The sequence below is a fragment of the Pieris rapae genome, chromosome 2, assembly GCF_905147795.1.
Source record: "Pieris rapae chromosome 2, ilPieRapa1.1, whole genome shotgun sequence".
In the NCBI taxonomy this organism is placed as follows: Eukaryota; Metazoa; Arthropoda; class Insecta; order Lepidoptera; family Pieridae; genus Pieris; species Pieris rapae.
Genome location: NC_059510.1, coordinates 5813069 through 5832648, shown reverse-complemented (window position 1 = coordinate 5832648; position 19580 = coordinate 5813069). Strand labels below are relative to the sequence as shown.

At 32.4% G+C, this 19580-nt stretch overlaps 1 protein-coding gene across 1 annotated transcript in view; it reads right to left on the bottom strand.

Moving 5' to 3' along the window:
* The window catches only part of LOC110998569 (reversion-inducing cysteine-rich protein with Kazal motifs), a 35150-nt gene that overhangs the window by 5396 nt on the left and 10174 nt on the right, over positions 1-19580 (bottom strand). The window contains exons 4-11 of the mRNA XM_022267274.2: positions 6313-6396; positions 5658-5694; positions 4548-4730; positions 3958-4137; positions 2350-2576; positions 986-1118; positions 637-778; positions 34-145 (exon numbers count right to left, since the gene is read on the bottom strand). Coding sequence (XP_022122966.2) covers positions 34-145; positions 637-778; positions 986-1118; positions 2350-2576; positions 3958-4137; positions 4548-4730; positions 5658-5694; positions 6313-6396 — 1098 coding nt within the window. The remainder of the gene's footprint in view (positions 1-33; positions 146-636; positions 779-985; positions 1119-2349; positions 2577-3957; positions 4138-4547; positions 4731-5657; positions 5695-6312; positions 6397-19580) is intronic.

The window sequence follows — 19580 nt, the reverse complement described above, 5'->3', positions numbered from 1 at the left end:
TATATACCAGTAAACCTGTGTTTTAATTAATACCTTGGCTGTACAAGGTTTTACATGCAGTGCGCAAGCTACGCTCTTCCAAACGTCCGCCGTACACTGAGATGAATTTTTTAAAGGCAGCTGCACTCCCGCTACTGTCACATAGCTGAAATAAATTATATATTATATCTATGTGTGTGTACATATGTATAGTACTAAACGTCAATAGATCTTGTTAGTAATTTTGAATTTAAAATTAAAAACTGTCCCTCGTATCACGTGATTCAAGGATTAAATTTCAAAATAATTAAACTCAAATTAATTATTCGTGTTTTAAACGTCTTAGAAACAAACGAAATGAAAGAATGTCGTATAACAATAACTTGGACGAATCTATTATATAAAAAAAAGAAGAGTTTGAAGCATATTAAAAAAAACTTTATTTTAAACATTTAAATAGACCTAAAAATGCAGGTTAATAATGTCTTAGTTCAAAACAGTACGTGATATCACACTCATAGTATCATAATTGGCCTGAGTTAGTAAGAAATATGATTAAGAAATGATCACTGTACCGAAAATTACTAAACCGGTTTATAACATATAAGAAATAAATGTTTCTTGGTTATTCTAAGATGTTTAAATGAAATCTCTTACCCAGACCCCTTCTGTTCAGCCACGGCCAAATGCGCATCAAGGTCTGCCTGAGCGGAACAAGACCGGAACAAAGTAGCTGGTCGGTTGTTCAGCTGACTGCAGTATGTCAGACCCGCACAACCCAGCGAGCATGGGGCCTCAACTTAAAGAAAACTGACTTTAAAAACGACGTTCAGGCTGGGCTAAGCTAAGCTGAGCTGAGCCGAGCCGAGCTGAGCAAAGCCGAGCTAAGCTGAGCTAAGCCGAGCTAAGCCGAGGTAAGCTGAGCTAAGCTGAACTAAGCTGAGCGGAGCAGACCCGCGCCGAGCTGAGCTAAGCTGAACTGAGCCGAGCTCTATATATAACTCACCTTCTTCGATACACTCGGCCAATTCTGTTTCTTGAGGGTCAACCAAACATTCGGTATAAAATTTCTGCCAATTGTTTTGCCAGCCCGAGTTGAATGTATTGAAACAAAGTCTTCTGCAATTTATTGTTGCTCCCTGAAATGTAATTAATACTAGTATTAATTTATTTCATTTTATATATTAATACCTCGTTGCAAAAACGTAATATAATTAACATACTTAAATGAAAAAGAAAATTGGCGGTCTTATCGCATTCGAGCGATCTCTTCCCGGCAACTTAAATTAGTTAAGGCATACAAGAAATACAGGTTAGTAGGTGGACTCATCTTCCGCATTTAGACTCAAATTTGGTTTTGCGTAAAAGCAAGACATAAATAAAACAAATAATAATTAGTCTAGCTATTCAAAGGAGGAACGCTGCCAGTATCTTCGGAACCTTGCCTAAAGGGACTCCTTTTAATTAGTTTTTTTTTAATTATTAAATTTTAAGCATAGTTATTAGGTATATTACATAAATGTTTTATTATAGATATGGCATTATATATAATATGATAAAGTTTAAACATAGTTACTTAGACAAAGATATATATTTTGTATCTCACTAACAATGTGATATTTTAAAAAAAATTGTCGTTTTGAAAAGTATATTGAAATTTTTTCACAAAATATATATAATTCAATTAAATATAGATTTTCATAGCTTATTAAAGAAAATCTACAAACAACTTAATAAAATGTGGAAATAAGTTGACGCTGGCGATACAAGACTACCCTTGTCATGAGCAAATGCAATTTTATATGCTTGTCTAATTCGTCGATTGATTTATAACTTAAAATAATACGTTATTACAATAATTTTGTATTTATTATATGTTTATTCATATTATGTTACATTTGCTTTGTTTAAGAATAAAATAAAGCAACTCTTAATGTCTTAACTTTATATTACTATTAGTGTGTTGTTGTCATATATTATTTTGTGTATCATATATAAGTGTAACCTGATGTGGATGCATCCCGTGTGTTTGTATTTGTTATATTTTTGACTTTGTTTTTATTAAGGATGTCTCTGTTTGGTTTCCCAATAAATAAATAAATAAATAAATAAACATCTTTTTAATAAATTACCATTACTTTAAGAAGTTTAAGGGTCTGTTTTACAATGTATGGATAAAAAACCAAATAGCTATGCAACACATAAATTATTTGGAAGATAAAAGTTCCGAATAAGACACTTCGTTCATGACGAATAGCGCTATCTGACAGTGGTGACACGCAACAAAACTAGTTTATCCTACCAATAACTAATAAATAGCTTATTTGGATCTTATCCGGACATTGTAAAACAGGCCCTAAACATAATTACTTTTTGACAGCAATGCAACTTGGCAACATCGTGTGGAATAACATCTTTGGTGTCAGGAGGAGCGTCCTTTCTTAGGAAGCATTGCCACATGTTGTCATGAAGGGCGGGTGCCCCACATTCTTGTGAAAGGGCCTCTGCTATTTCCTGAGACTCCCCGGTCCTTCGAAGCACGGATTCGCAAGTACTTCTGCATTCTGTACTTGGAGACTCGTGGCAACATGGCAGATCTGAAATGTTAATGTTATACCTTAATTAAACTTTAATTTATCAGTTTTAGACTGGAGCTGAAAGTAATAATGATGACGTGGTAAATATTTTTATGGAGTCAAACCGTAATAATTTTAGTATGTAAATCGACGTAAAATACTAGCGACCCTCGCCGGCTTCGCACGGGTGCCATGCTGATACTAAATACACTACAGAAAACTGTGTGCAATACTTAGTACATCATTTTGATAAAACTCGTATGGTTCAGCCTGCGTTTGCAATGTAAGCGGAAAAAATGTAATTATTTACGACACCACATTAGAAACCTCAAAAATAACAGTACTTCTCCAATATTTAATGGATGTTATTATAAACCTTCGTCTTGAACCAATGTTCGTGGAGTTTTATCAAAATAATGTACTAAGTATTGTACACATTGAAAAGGTCTACAGAAAAGTCCGTGATGGTATATGTCTATCTCTCATGGATAACCCACATTTTTATATACAACGTTCACAGATTTTCTGTAGTGTATTTAGTATCGGGTCGCTAGTAAGATACTAAACAAAAGATGTAATACACTAATTTTAGAAAGAAACAACACAGACGCATAAGGGATAAAGTGACATCTCCAAAGAGACGTGGCGCATTATTAAACAAAGAAAAGAGTTACTTAGAGGTAGTGCTGGTCCAAAAGCTTTCCACAAGAGTGCAAGGTCTATCTAGCAGTGATACCAACGCACACCAAAACGTCACTAGTGTTGGAAAACTTGAACTTAGAGAAGCTTGAGAAGAAGTAGTGACAAGGGGGGAATGTAGGAGAATATGCAACACCAACACGAACGTCATAAATGATGATAAATCAGAATCTTAAGACTGCGATTAAGAAGAACAGGTTCGTCTAATACCTGTTCTTTATGTTATAGGAGGCAAACGGGCAGGAAGCTCACCCGATTTTAAGTGAATTGTACGGTCAAACGGAGCTAGTACTGGGGAGCACCCGCCCGATAAAACCCACACCATACTTTTTAAAGGCTAGACATTTACACTCCTAGATGTAAATATCCTATACGTAAATGAAGCAATTACAGCAAGCAAAAACTCAATTTCAATAACATATTCATTTATAACATTTATAACACAAACCTAAGAAACGGTTCATTAGTAAGAGTAATTTGTGGTAAATATATTTACATACTAAATTTGATTTTGTTTCTTTGTCATTATTAATAGTTTATAAATGCTTTGACTAATGGGTTACCAAGCTGATGTAATAAATATAAAGAAAGCCAATGTATCGTAATATTATAATACTTATACGAAAAAAGAATGTCAATTTTGTTGCTTACGATTACCAATAACAAAAGTATTTATAGTTAATATAAGCTGCAAAGTACTTACACTTAGACGTATCAGTATGTACAGTTGATGCTGTTAATTCTGAGAGGCATCGTAAGAGTGGTGGCGATTGATCACAAGCTTCAACTGCGCGGTCACGGTCAGTAGTGTTGGCCCGTGTTTGACCCACGCGCCATAGAGCGCGAGAGCAGGATTCATGACAGCTTAGTGATTGGGTTTGGGCTGTTAAAGATAAAATATGTATATTTGTTTTTGGTGACCTGTGATCCTGAAGCCTATAGTCCTAGTATAGAAGAAAAAGAAGAATGTAGGTCAATATTTAAACCTGTAAAGTACATAATGTAAAGAGGCAAATGAACTTTATTATTATTATTAAGTAAATATAGGCGATCGAACAAATTGTATAATGAGAGTTTGTTTTGTTTTTACCGTTACCTCGAAATTAAAATAAATTATAATATACTATCTTCTTATAGAAGTAAGAAAATATATCTTCGTGACCAATGACTTCTATAAAGAACAAATTATAAAATTCTTATATCATATAATTATAAAAATTAAACTTATAAATCTTACGAATAAGCATTAGTAAACAATGGCAATGACTACTATATATATTGTTATACACTTACAACAACACCACTGTGCCTCTTGTTGTTTCTGAACACAATCGAAAAACGCAATTTCATCTGAGCGGCGACAGGCAGTGGATAGAGATCTGGCATCAGAAGCTGTGGCGCAGGCACGACGGCACCAGGGCGAGTGGCCTAAGGAACAGCATGCACGGCCCCACCACCCAGATCCTGACACCACCTCTGGAAGAACTGCATTATTAGGTTAAAAGGACTTGGATGACCGAGCTTAGCTCGGTATTTTTTTTTTTTATAAATCGTGTTTTTTGGAAATTTTATTTAAGTACGAATTACATACTAATAAAATTATGAAATATGAATATAATTATCGAATAAAGATAATTATATTCATATTTAAGTTTTTATTTGACTGACATCTTTAAACGAGCAATTCTATGTTTAAGTTGATAAAATACAAATAAAATGACATTTTCTAGAAATGATTCCTAGCTAAATCGATTTATCGCCCCCGAATCCCTCTGTATACTAAATTTCATGAAAATCGTTGGAGCCGATTCCGATATATATAAGAATTGCTCGTTTAAAGATATAAGATATAAGATATACGTGTCAAACAGAAACATTGCAACGAAATCCTGTAAGCTAAGTTCATAAACAACAAACAAAGTGTTGACAGCTTACAGCTTTCTTAAGATGAATGATAATATTAATCGTTTCTTCGAAGATTTTTATTTGAAAGACAAGTGACGCAACCAGCCTTCTGTGTTTTCCGGTTTCCTCACGATGTTTAGCTTCATAAGAACAAGTGGTAATTGCGCTCATAGTAAGACAATTCCATTGGTGCACAGCCGAGATTCGAACGCACGATCACAAATAAGCCATATTGTTATTTGTCAAGATAAACATTGCCATACTTTGCAATAATACGTTGATCGAACCTTGATTATAAAGTCTTTAAAATTGAAAAAAATAATATTAATAATATAAAAAAGTATGATAAAAAATGTTTCCACCGTTGGACATTACAAGCATTTGAACTTATAAGTAGATTATAAAATAACATAATTTTATTTTTAATTTTTAGAACGATTTGAAATTGAATTGTAATTTTCCTTAGGTAATAAAAACTATAGCCTATTAAAAACTCACCTTGTATTGTTTGGTTCATGCATATCCAGAAGTCTATCTGTAAAAAAAGGCTTTTATGAGATGTAACTCGATATGGGCGTATTCTAAGACATGTGTAAGCCTCCCCAATTACAATACAATGCGCATAGGCGGTTTATTGACGATAAAGGAGGTTTGAAGACAATATGCTAAGACATATTATACCGCATTCGAAATGAGTTATCTCACATTACATTGTAAGGAAATTATTCTCTTATAGAACTTGTCGATATCCCTCGACGGTAGAATAGGAGAAATGATAAACTTAATAATAATTTGGGTTTTAAAGTTTAAAAAGAATGGATAAATAAAGCAGTGGTGCTACAACCTTTTTAGGTCTTGGATTCAGATTTCTGTATCTGTTTCATGATCATTTGTCTAAAAGTCGAATAGGTGCCTGACACACGCAGTCTTTTTGGTGTAAGGCAAGCCGGATTCCACGATGTTTTCCTACACCTTCGAGAGTTCGAATGTTAAATGGGCACATAGACAGCCCATTGGTGCTTAGCTGGAGATCCAACCTATGACCTCAGGTATGAGAGTTCCACGCTGAAGTCACTAGGCCAACACTGCTCATCACTTAAAGATTAAAACTATTTTTTCTATTAGTCGTAATAGAATCAAAAACATAACATACCAGTTGCGGTGTACAAAATTTATAAATATTTTGAATTCTTTCTTCCCTCATAGCGGAGTCCGACGCAATTTCCACCAGCGACATCTGTAAAATAGGGAATCGTATGTTATTCATTATATCCAGAAATACTAATGTAAAAGAAAAGCTTATATAGACTATGGCAGGTTATTTGCATAAGCAAACACAAAAATTGAATGAAATAAAAAAAAATACCTGCCACCGCCTCGTAAATTAAAAACTTAATTTTAATTTAAAGGTTAATGTTATTAAAAGTTCGAGGTAGAAACTATAGGTTTCCGAAAATATACTAAAGACGGGTCTTACATATATAAACCCAATTTTTTACTAAAGATTCGATTTATGTTCATCACACTCTCCTCTACTAACTTAAATAGTTGCCCCTGATGATTACTATAGATTGTAGATGAGGAGCTGCAAATTTTATCTTAGCTTAAACTTAGTTAGACTTTTACCTAACATGGGACAATAAAATATAAGACGACACGAAAGTGTAAATATTTAATTTTCTGTAAAATCTGCGATACATCAAATCTTGTGAATATATCATATACTCTACGTGATTATACTAAACGTATTAGCACTTAGAAATAGTTTGTTGATTTAGTTATAACTAAACTCATACATGTAAGTAGGTTAATGGAGGATATGAATCTGAGATCAGAAATCTAAATCACATAGTACATATTGTAAAGCTTAGTGTACACTGTACACGGTTTATATAGTACTGTCTAGTCCTCCAAAGTTATTGTTTAAAGTACGTTACTTTATTTTGAAATATCATTTCTTCTTCAGATAGAGATAACAATATAATATGTTAATTGGTTATTTGTTTGAAGATCACAAGGAGATCAAAATAAGAACTGATTTTCCGATCCGTTCCCACACATCACACAAGTTTATCCAACTTCTGAACCAGACTGATTCTTTTTTTCTATAAATTAGTCGTTTTGGGTATTAAAGTAAAAAAACTGTTTCGTATAAAATATATTTGTGTGCCCTGTATATTTTAGCCAATAGTATTATTTATTGTAAAAGCTTCATCTTAACTCATGCTACATTTAGCAATAAGTAATCTATATAAAATATAAATCTTGCGCAATAAATCACGCAAGATACTCGGAAACTGTAATAAAACTTTCGTAATGTGTTTAGGGCGATATAAACACATGCTAGAATGTTATTGACACGTTAGAGTATTAATGTAACACATTAAAACTCTAACTAAACTTCTAATTACTTTAACTTTTAAAGTAATTAAAAGAAGACAGACTAATTCACATTGACGTATATATTTTGGAAATCAGTAAAATTTGCGACATAGAATTAAAGATATACTTAGTTAGAACATTGGTTTTTTTTATTTAGAAAAAGGCAAACGGGCAGGACACCTACTTGATAAAGTAATACCGCCCATGGACACTCTCGATGCTAGAGGGTTCGCGAGTGCGTTGCCGCCCTTAAGGAATTGGTACCCTATTTTCTGGACCTAGGTGGAATTGGTTTGGAAATACAGCAGTGGGCTACTGATTCCACATAGCGGTGGTGCGCGGCAGTTGTGCCTCAACCGTGTTGACGTGATGCGGAAGAATTTCGTATTCTGCCTCAGCTGCCGATATTAACCCGAACAATTCCTCTGAACACTCTCCATGGAATCTCATTTTATATAACTATGACATAAGATGATACAGAACTGATATTAAATTAGCGATGACCTGTTTCGCTTAATTGTTATTGGTCAACAGAGTCGTAGACCATCATAGGCTCACTATACGCTCCGTTTGACCAAGCACAAACAAGCAAGAAGCACCACTTTCGTCTGTCGTTGTTCAATCGAACTTCTGTAATAACTATACGTATATATATTAAATAAAAGAGAAGGATCTTAATAATTTAGATCTTGATAATTTCGGGACCTTTAGTATGAAGAATGTATAAAACAATTGAATAACTTATAGATTAATTTTTCACTATACAATTATACTATTATATTAATAATCACCATTTTACATTACACATACATATAATACATACATACATTAAACACGGTCATAACAATTAAACTAATAAACCCTTGTTAATTGAACATCGGATGTAGGCCGTAAACCGCTTGTCCCTTTTAAAATATCTAATTACAATAAAACGTTCTTATTTTGACTTTAATTAGTAACACACGTGTCGCGTTGTATGTAATTTGGTGTTGATGCATGTGTTAGTAATTAGTGTCAGCAATCTTAATCCTAATAATGTAACTGCGAAAGACGGGTTCGCCGTGCCAATTTTCATACATATATTTTTGCATAATTCGCGGGTATAGTCTTCTTTTTCTGTAACATTCTTTAGCAAGTAAACCATGTGTATAATGTTAATTCTCATGTTTTATTTCCCACTATGGTTAGTTAATGCTTTGAACGACCGACTGAGATTCCGATTTCCGCCAATACCATGAAAATCACATAGGAGTAATGTATAGCTATTTTATACGGGTTTTTAGCTAGCTCGTAATTTATTTGCATATTGTTAAAAGTAGGTTATTTAATTTTAAAATAAAATTTTTAGATAACTTTATTTTTTATAATTTTTTAAAGATTGTTATCTTAACAATATAAGTGATGGTGATCCGCAGGCTGATCTCCAATATACACTAAAATGTCTATTGCTACCTGATATGTGTTTTAGATCAAAGTTTTTGTTTAAAAGCTTTCGAATAGTACTTCTATAACCATTGTCTAAGAGTAGATTGAACTACGTTTTAAACAAACATTCCCTACACAATAGCCACTACATAACTCATGCGCGTGCGTCACATATTAGATGCAAAACTTATTATTCACCGCATATAAAACATTTCCCTATAAATGCATCAGTATTCAATGTGACAATGATTTAACGATGCACAGGCGTTGCATCTTATCTAATAAAGGTTATCACAAACGATGCACGTCAAAGTGATTTTTAACGGCCTACGACGTATTTTAATTGTGTTACGGGCGACCCTAATATAGAAATTTTTTTTTATAGAACAGGGGGCAAACGGGCAGGAGGCTCACCTGATGTTAAGTGATACCGCCGCCCATGGACACCCTCAATGCCAGAGGGCTCATATAAAAATAGTAGAATCAGTTCATTCACCAGCTTCACCGGTCATCTCTTACAATACACACATGTTTTTTTTTTCAATCATGCATCAGGATCGTTTATTTTAATTGTAATTGTATGTATGATTGATGATGACTATCTATCTAAAATTTTAAAACAAAGCAGGCATCGCAACATAATGGTTCATCCTTTTCAATAACGTGTTTTAGCCAAAACACAGATCATCCAGATTGAGTATTCTGATAAATGAACTATTTCTTATGGGGAGATATCCCCCTAGTTGCTCCCCTCACACTTTGAAATAAATTTCTTTTAGTTTTTATAATAATAATAAATATTAATATATCGATGTTTTTCTCTTCGTATTCGTTACGTTTGTACACAAGTGCATGTCGCATAAAATTTTATATTTTTATGCACTAATGTATCAGTGTACCTAACGTAGGAAGACTTTTGTAAAAAAAATACATAAATTGATAAAACTATAGAAAAGACTTCCCTAATTCCAGGCAGGCAACGTCGCGGTCAGCTAGTATCAGATATAAATAGATAGATAGTAAGGTTATCGAATGCACTTTGAAGTTCCCAAATTGTTTCAACTTCCTACATAGCTTTCGTCGCGTTTTGTGTGATTTATATGTTTTGACAACACATATAGCTCGGGTATTTATCTGATCTCAAAATATATGTCAGATTAATGTCTGAAATGACAAATTGTAATAAACTACGACAGTAATATTTATTTAAATACGGGCTAATGGCCGCGACTTTGTGTAGAATTCGGAAAAGTATTGCTTAATGTTCTACTGAGTTATATTATATTTATTAATAACAAAACGTAATTTAACATCTCTTTCCAAAAAAACTTGTGGCTACAACCTTTGAGGTTTAGGCCTCAGATTGCTTTATCTGTTTCGCCATTATTTGTCTTAATCATTACACAAGTAGGTGATCAGTTTTCTGAGCCTGACACACGCAGTCGACTGTCTTGTTTTCTCACGATGTTTTCCTTCACCGTTCGAGCAAATTTTAAATGCGCACATAGACCGAAAGTCCATTGATACACATCCAGGTTCCGAATCTACGACCTCAGAAATATGATTCGTATGCAGTATGCTGAAGCCAAGCAACACTGCTCTTAACAGAATCTTTATTATTGTTAGTGATAGTTTAGAAAGTTCTATACTAAAATCGTTAGCAATTGAACCCAAAAAACAAATATATCAATTGGAATTTATTTAATATTTAATTTCCTTTATATAAAAAATAGTTTTGTCAGTAAACTAATTCAATACAATATTTCATATAATTACTATATTCGTATAAACATAATTAAAATTCATTGACATATAAAAGCTAGTATCATAAATAAGAAGAAGAATAATCAACTCGAATAATTTGCAAAATAATGCTGTCATCACCCATTAAACATTACTTAGAAGATCACATGAATAAGTTGAGTGATAAGCAATAATTGTGTTCGCGGCTCGAACAATGATCATTGTATACAAATCAGTTTGGTCCAAATCAACCCACACCATCATCACCAATCACAGTACTTGCAAATTGATGCATAATACGTAGTAGAAATTACAAGCATTACACGGAATTATAGCTTTGAAATTAACAATTTACTTTAGTATAATTTATAATATTATTCAAAAAATTTAATAACTGTCCTTATCTTATATGCTACTTATTATACTTGTATGGACGATAGCTTCCATATTTATGACCTATGCCGATGAGAACAATAATACCGAAATCGGAGGTCAAGGTATTAGTAATACATGAACAAATTATGCATGCTCTTTGAACGTATCTTAATATTATTATAAACATTCATATCACATAATTACCCTATAAACTATTCTAAAGGCGTGTGAACTAAATTAAACCATGTGTCTCGGTTTTATTAACAAAAACGATCAAAGGTTGCCGTTTCAATGAGGTTATCTACAAGTTTGCAAACTATTTTTTTATTATCGTTAGTCTTGAACTATTTTTAGACGTCAACATTAATATTGCCTTTGTTTCTCATTACATTCAAGTAAATAACGATTTTGGTTTAGTATATTTTATTACAAGTGCGGAAAGCCTGTCATTGCAACGAGTTCCGACGAATGTCTACCCGAGCCGAGGCGCAGCCGAAGGTGAGGGTTGACAGTCGGGACGAGTTGCAATGACGGTTCCGCACGTGTACTGAACGACTATTTTTAATACAGTTGCGAAAAAATTAAGCAATTTAATTAAACTATTTGCTTTTTTTCTCTTCTCTCTACGGAATAAATCCATTGCACGTAGATATGTTATATATTTCCGGTAAATTGTTCTCCGAAGCATTTTGTGCAATTATACTGAGTTCGGGTGGTATTCATTCAAATAAAATATCGTCGAAATTACTCATTTTGTGCAACAAATAATTCAACTCGAAAGAACATTTTTGGAAAATGGCGCCAACCGCAAAGAATATGAGCAAAGCTTGATTTTTCTTTTCTTCACCCATTCTGGGTAGGCAAAGGGAACTTGGCCCATACAGCCAATTCTACAGTATACTATTTTTATTGAAATCAAACTCATTGAGTCCAATCATTAAAACTTCTGTGATTTTTTTTTAGTAAAAACTTCATGGTTAGTTTTTTCTTTTTAATATTTTTTTTATTGATATGAAATAAAATAAACCTAACCTAACTTATTGAATCCAATTATTAGTAAACTTTTTAAAAATACGTATTTGCATATATTATAAAATTATTTTTAATATTTTTTTAATTGATATGAAATGAAAAGAAACTTAACCGACCTTATTGAATCCAATTATTATAATATTTAGAAATCATATATCATAAAAACTTCTATGAATCTTTTTAATAAAACCTTCGTGGTTGGTTTTTTCTTTTTAATACATTGTTTTGACAGTTGGCAAAGAAAACGCACGAGTGCGGGAATGGCAAAGAAAAAGCACGAGTGTGTAATAGCCCACTTTCCGAACGCTATACCTCCCTGCAATATGCCACTTTTTGAGCAACTGTATTAAAAAATCAAATTATGTACTAATTATAATTATTCATTGAAAATTGATAATGTGTGCATAACACTCCTTACCCAAATATTAATTTCTGATTCGCAACTGATTCTAATTGCAAAATTTTCAAGCTTGGGTACTGCCAAGCTCGCAAAGCTTTTTGTTTACAGATAACCAAAAGCATTTTATCATATTGTCTTATATGTAATTAATACGTGCAAACTTTATAAAACTTATTCCATAAATGTTTTGTGTCATTTACTTATTTAAATTAAATAACGACACATGGAATACTCGGAATCTATTATATTTGTATATAGTATTCAACTTTTATCTATTCAATGCACCCCTATCCTACTTTGGAAAAATCTGAATTTTTATTACTGCCATATTATTCGAAATTTTATTATTCAATCCGCGCCAACCATTTGTCAATGGTGACAGAATAAAAAGTGTTCTGTCGGATCTGTTTGGTAGGCGCTATATTTGGTATAGTTATACAAACTAATACTTAACTTCAATGGTACAGCGTCTATTTAATAAAGTACAAGTTTGCGTTTAAAAAAATTATACTATATTGAAATGATGTTTAGACGCATAAATGTGAAGACTTATCGATTCCCTATAGATTATTGAAACAATCGGGGGTTGACAATTGACATCAACACGTCCCGTGGACGTGGCTAGCATCTGTCACTTATTCCAGGAACTATTTACACAACAAATCCTAACGGATGCGGTTTTGAATAGATTCGATTGACATCCTGTTGGTTAACATTACGAAGGTATGCTTTTGTATTGTCTTTTAAGTTTCGTATAATGTATGTATTTGTACAATGCCGCAGATTTTTTATCCATAATACTAATGCTGAATTATAAAATATTCTTAAGAAAATTAACGAATCTATTGGACGAATTATAACTGTTTTTTGTAAACAAGGGAGCTGTGTATAATTATATTAAATAAGATATAATTGTGATTAAATAAAGATATTGACACCAGTTTCAATGTTTCATTAAAGAGGAAAAGTACGCGATCGAAACTTTTTCTATTAATGTTGGGAAATCAAAGCTAAGATAAAGGACAACGACCCGTGTCTATGACACATAAGCAAGACAATGAATCTGTTACGGTTCCGGGCGCAGACCACTTGCTCTCTGGCCTCTGCATAGATGATAGAAGTCAACGAGTTAATTCTTTTAGCAGTATTCAAGTGCATTTAATGTGGAATTCTGAACCATATATCTTGACCCACCTGAAAATGTCTCAACGAAAACTGAAAAATGGGTTAAAAACATATTTATTGTAAAGATGTAAAAATCAATGAAATAGATAATGAATGAATTATTATATAATTAATGATAATAATTATGATTAAGAAATAACTATTGTACATGTTTTGGAGTTATATCTGTCTACTTCAAAACAATATTTGATTAACATTGTACGGGTGAAACCCGAATCAAACCTTAAGACAATTACAAAAATATCTGTTACCAATCGCTGTTACTAACAGAAGTAAAAACAAATCAATTTGATTGATATCACACTGTAAACAAAAGCCATAAAAAGCGTTTCATATTTCGAGCAGATTGAACTATGCAATTCTGAAAATGGAAACGAAAAATGTTACAGTGCATATTGCGTATTGTCTGTTTCATACGAGAAAGCCTTTCAATCAAAATATAGGTTTAAAATCTCTTTAATGAGATTTTACTTCATAAGAGCCAAAAAGGAAAAATCTTACATTCTTAGTTAATTTAAACACAAAGGAGTTTTACTTGACACAATAAAAAGCTTCCGAGTGTATGTAGCTGTAAATAGTTTAGTGACTGCCGGCTGTAATCATTGCTACTACAGATAGAACGGTTAGGGCTAGTAATATAATTAATTGTCACGTATATGAAATAATAAAAATATCTAAAAAAACAAATGAAAAGGGATTCTTTAATAGTTTATACTCATCGTTATAGAATGCGTTTCGTTTCTCGTTATCTTACATTTGTCGGTTTACTTTCTATGGAACTTTGAAACACGGACTAAAAGCTCTAGTCCCTATTACAACTTATAAGTGATGCATGAATGGTCTTTAGAATATTTACAGTATGCTAACTAACAGCTTATGTTATGTTTCAAATATCATTAATGTGATATCACAACGTGGGAATGTTTAAAATACAAATGTCCCCAGTGATAATAATTAATTAGAGTACCATGTAGACTATTATCCACTTAAAATATAAGTGGAGAGCTATGGGCACATGTTGTAAAATAAAGGCCTAGATTCGATTCACAGGGAAACAATAAAAGATATGTCGGTACTCACACGGCTGTACATTTGCCTAAAAATATCGATTTTAGACCAGGAACTTTTCCAATATTGCTTGTCTCATATCTTTACGCAACTTTCCGTTGTACAAAAAAAAATAGTAATATTTATAGTTTAAATACTCAATAACGATACGAAGAGAGCTCTCATAAAAGCAACTATTCCCAATAGATGCAGAAATTTCAATAATTGGCAAGTAATACAAATAAAAATGCTATGGGTACGAACATAGCTAAAACAATTAAGAACACATTAATAGTTGACAATTTTGTCTGTACTCTATGACCAAGCGCTCATTGACATTAATATCATAATTACACAACCCTATTCATTTGTCATTTTGCTCTATCGGTCGAAGCAAATGTTAGCTGTATAATCAAAGGACAGAATCAAATGGCGCTGCCATTGCTTTGATGTCTCTTTGTAAATTATTCCTGCTGTATAATTAGATGATGAACTATTTCTTTTGTACGAGGTCAATCGTTTCGGTATTTCATCGTTTTATAAAATCTACATTTACGAAAAAACGAAGATCAAAGGAAATTTCAGAAGTCTGTTCCTCTATAGCAACATTGCGATCTCAAAATGTACTATTTGCGAAGTGCTTAAAATTATTCAAACAAATAGGTTTTAAGTATTTAATCCTAATTAAAATATCTTGTTTGTTTGGAGTTTAACTAGTATTTTAATCCGTCCTGGAAGACCCTATTAGTAATACAATTTTAAGCCTGCCATATTTCAATCCTAAACCTTCGAAACCTGGCAATGATGATGTTTTTTCATTCAGCACTTATATTGTTTTATTACAGATAAAAAAGAATAGTAGAATCTCTAATACACATGAGACATCATATAACATCTAAATGGAACTAAATATACAAGTGAAAACAATTAAAGAGATTCACGAGTACTCTCAGTACAGCGCTAATTTATGACTGGGGTAGACTTTAACGAGACTGTATATCTTCATTTAGCGGAACCAAAGAAACCAAAAAGAAGAACTGAAAGGAAACATTTTCGAAATTTTGTATTTCTGACGTGAATCATAAGTTACAAACAAATTTTCAGTAGGTACTTTCTTTTAAAAGTCACAGCAAACCCTTTGTTGCCATAAACTAATGATTGGTGAACCATCTCTTTTCCCCAGATACCGGACTTTTATTTACTTAACCCGAAATATAGTCGCTTTGTCGTATGAAGTTTATCTCCAAACGTCACACTTCAAAGTGACAAGAAGTGATTAATGAGCTGAGTCCGTGTTGACATGGAATATCTTTTAAACACATCACAACAATATTTTGTTTCACATCATTGTTTCTTTATTTACTCCTACATCAAACAAAACATAGCAAAATATTGTACAAGTATATAATACTGCAGAAATTTTTGAATAATTGAACAATTTATGAAATTAATATTAAGTGTGTAAGCGAGCCGCTTTTTCTAGATACTAAGCAGTGAAGTACATAAAAATAAAACACTAGTATATTTTTTTAATTTTCCCTTCGCTGTATAACAATGCCGATATCGAAAACACTAATATTAACATAAAAATTTTACAAACAAACAAAAATTAAAACGCTTAAATTGACGCAGTATTTCGTATTCCAATGTTCTAAAATTATTTATCGATCTGTCGTAAATGGATAAAATAATCAGAAGTAATATGTGTTTTTAGGGAACAGTTTTTATTGTCTTAAGTATGTATTTTTTGTGTTTGTTACTGATAACAAAAATAGTTGTTCCAAACACATAATATTCTTATCTCACAGTTTAAGTAAGTGGCGTCTAGGATACCCTTTGACCGAGTTTTCGTCATTCTCTTCACACTAACATTTCTAAGAAGCGATAAGCACGATAATGCGTTTTCGACATATTTTTGTGAACAACTTGCCAAGTGTTATTTTCAGCATTCTAATAGCTCAATACAAGTCTTCTTTGCCGTTTTTGGTGAGAATTCAAACCCGTTTTTTTTTAGAATTTATAAAATGTATTTCACAAAATAGTTTAATATTTTAAATATTGTAAACATTTTTCAAAACACTTCTGTAAACAGCTTTAAAAAGTTTATAATTTCATTGTTTATATTACCTAACCATTAACTATTTGATGATCTTGACGCATCCTGCGTGCAAGAGTTTAAACTTAAAATCCATAATGGTCGTTAGGTGAGGTGTGAAAAGAATCTTAATACGACAGAAATAAGTCGCCGGTCAGACGGACGTGACATGAAAGGGCTTCAAATATCTATTTTAACTCGCTTTGAGTCTCCGGCGCACAAGTTTGTTTTCGCAACTTAAAAGGGGAATACTGGAGTCAAAATATAGCATTTTATACGGTCTGGAACGGGTCGCATATATTAATGACTTCTTTTTGTTAAAAAACAATGTTGACATGCAAGTATATATAAAATCATGAAAAGGGTTCCTAGATTCTAGTATACCAAAGAGGAAAATTTTATATAGTGACAAAACATTCATTCATAGTATTGAAGGTTATAGCGAGTGAGGCCAGACTTTGGGTAGCCCCAGAATGGTTAAAAAGTTTATTAAGAATATCCATAGCGCAAAATCACCTATATCATGAGCACACCCCACATACACACCATCACGTACATACCCACACTGTTACACCATTACAAAACACAATCAATTTAGGCTTAGTTAAATAAATGAAATCACAATTAGTTAAATGTATTAAATACTTTTTGTTTTTTTGTTTCCCTTTTTTTAAATCTTTTTCTAGTAAAATGTATCATGTATTCCATCTTTGGCTATATTTTCAGTGTATTTGTTTGTAATTATATATAATTTATGTTAGCTGTTGGATTACTAAATAAATAAATACCTACAAGTACTCCATACGTCGTTATGTAAGTAGCTAGTTACATACTGTTATTATACTTTTTCCACCTATATTTTCAATTTAACACATAAGGAAATCTAATAAAAGATTGGAAACCACTCCGGAATAATAATTTTCGCCGAACGTGCACAAATACCGATTGATGTACCAAAATGAGAGAGCGAAAACGTCAAGTTGGGGTAAACCGCCTAAAGCAGAGGCTACGTGATCTGAATGAGCGATGAACGGATACCAAATCATTCTCCAACCCCGGATTTCAAATCATTCTCGAATCCCATCATGGAGTTTCACGTACTTTGTCATTGTCACGTGGTAAAACCGAATAAACAATTGCCCGGAATTCTCGGATATAGGCATCGTGGCTTGTTATCGGAATGAGATTTGATTTTTAATGTGATTTTGAGAAATAGCCTACGCGACTAGTATTCCTAGAATGGTATTTTCAGAATTTAACTAAAATAAAACATATATTGTAAACGATTCTGCCATTCTAGCATGACCCACGAACATAAATTTTAATTTTGTGTCTTATATATCACATTAATTTATCATAGACTATATTGTATCTACCACGCAAGAGCTGCCTGTTCACCGACAAGCCACAACCCATGCTCCATAGTGTATATATATATATATATATAGTATATAAGTATAGTATATTGTGTATATATATTATAGTCTATAAGTAAAGGTAAGTACTGTTATCGGTTTCAAGTTTCTTCTTTTATATTAATAAAATATAGTTTCATATGGCTTTTATTAAGAAGTTATGCAATAAATATTGCAAGGAAACCAATATGCAAACTAATTTTGGACATCACGTCAATGTCGCACGTATGGCCAAACATCAAAGGGGACCGCACACTTTGAACTAGCCGGTGAAACACCTACATTATAAATGGTATGAATTATTTTTACAACAAATACCGATAGTGTGCCAACTTCACTCAAATGAAATAACATTTAATTTAAATTCCGATTTAACACATAGTTTGTAGCGATGGTACCTATATCAGACTAATAGGTACGATGATAGACAACACAAATAACAATGAGAAAGAAAAGTAAATGATGCAGATATATAGAACGTAAGCATGCTAAAATCTAAAATGAATTGGATTTTGACATACGTATATAGAGATGAAGCATTGAGAGTCGTAGTTCGCACTTCGTTTCTGAATCTCACCTTGATTGAGTGTTGTGTGTATAATTAAGTGTAGTAAAAAACAATTATAAAATTATATATTAAAGAAGAAATGATTCAATCAATTTAAAAATAATCATGATTCATACGTTCAATGCTGTATGATAAAACATCGGAAATGGTTATTTAAAATCTAAGTCACGTTTACGAATAGCACTTACTTAGTATTCAGGACATTACAGAGTTATGATAGTTATTAAATTTTATTATCTATAAGTTTTTTAAATTATATTTTTAAGACCTCACACGAACACGATGATTGTATTCGTAAATTATGTTAGTATTTTAAATTTGGAAGGACTAACGCAATTTAGGAACCCCCCCCCCATGCGGCGTCACGCTTTTCTGTAACACCCTCCTAGTGAATCGGCACTTGACCTCCGAGTGTTTATTTTTACCTAGAAGTCAGAAAAATGATTCTTAAAGTACCAGAAAGTCGCAAAGATACCTTTCTTATTATATTTGCGTTTATAATATTTAAAAGAATGTTTTAATACGCGTTATTTAAACACCCCGCTTCCACTTTTGTAACTCCTCGTAACGTTTTCCAAGACCCCCTTCACCCAAATTCGTTATGTTATACTTGAGCGCTCCCTTGTCATGAAAGTTTTGGTTATTTTTCTATTCTATTTGATAGAATAATATCTAAGCAGCAGTTGGAGTATCCAAAGCTTTTATCAAATAAAGAAGACGAACGAATTGTATATCGTGTTTGCAATGAACATGT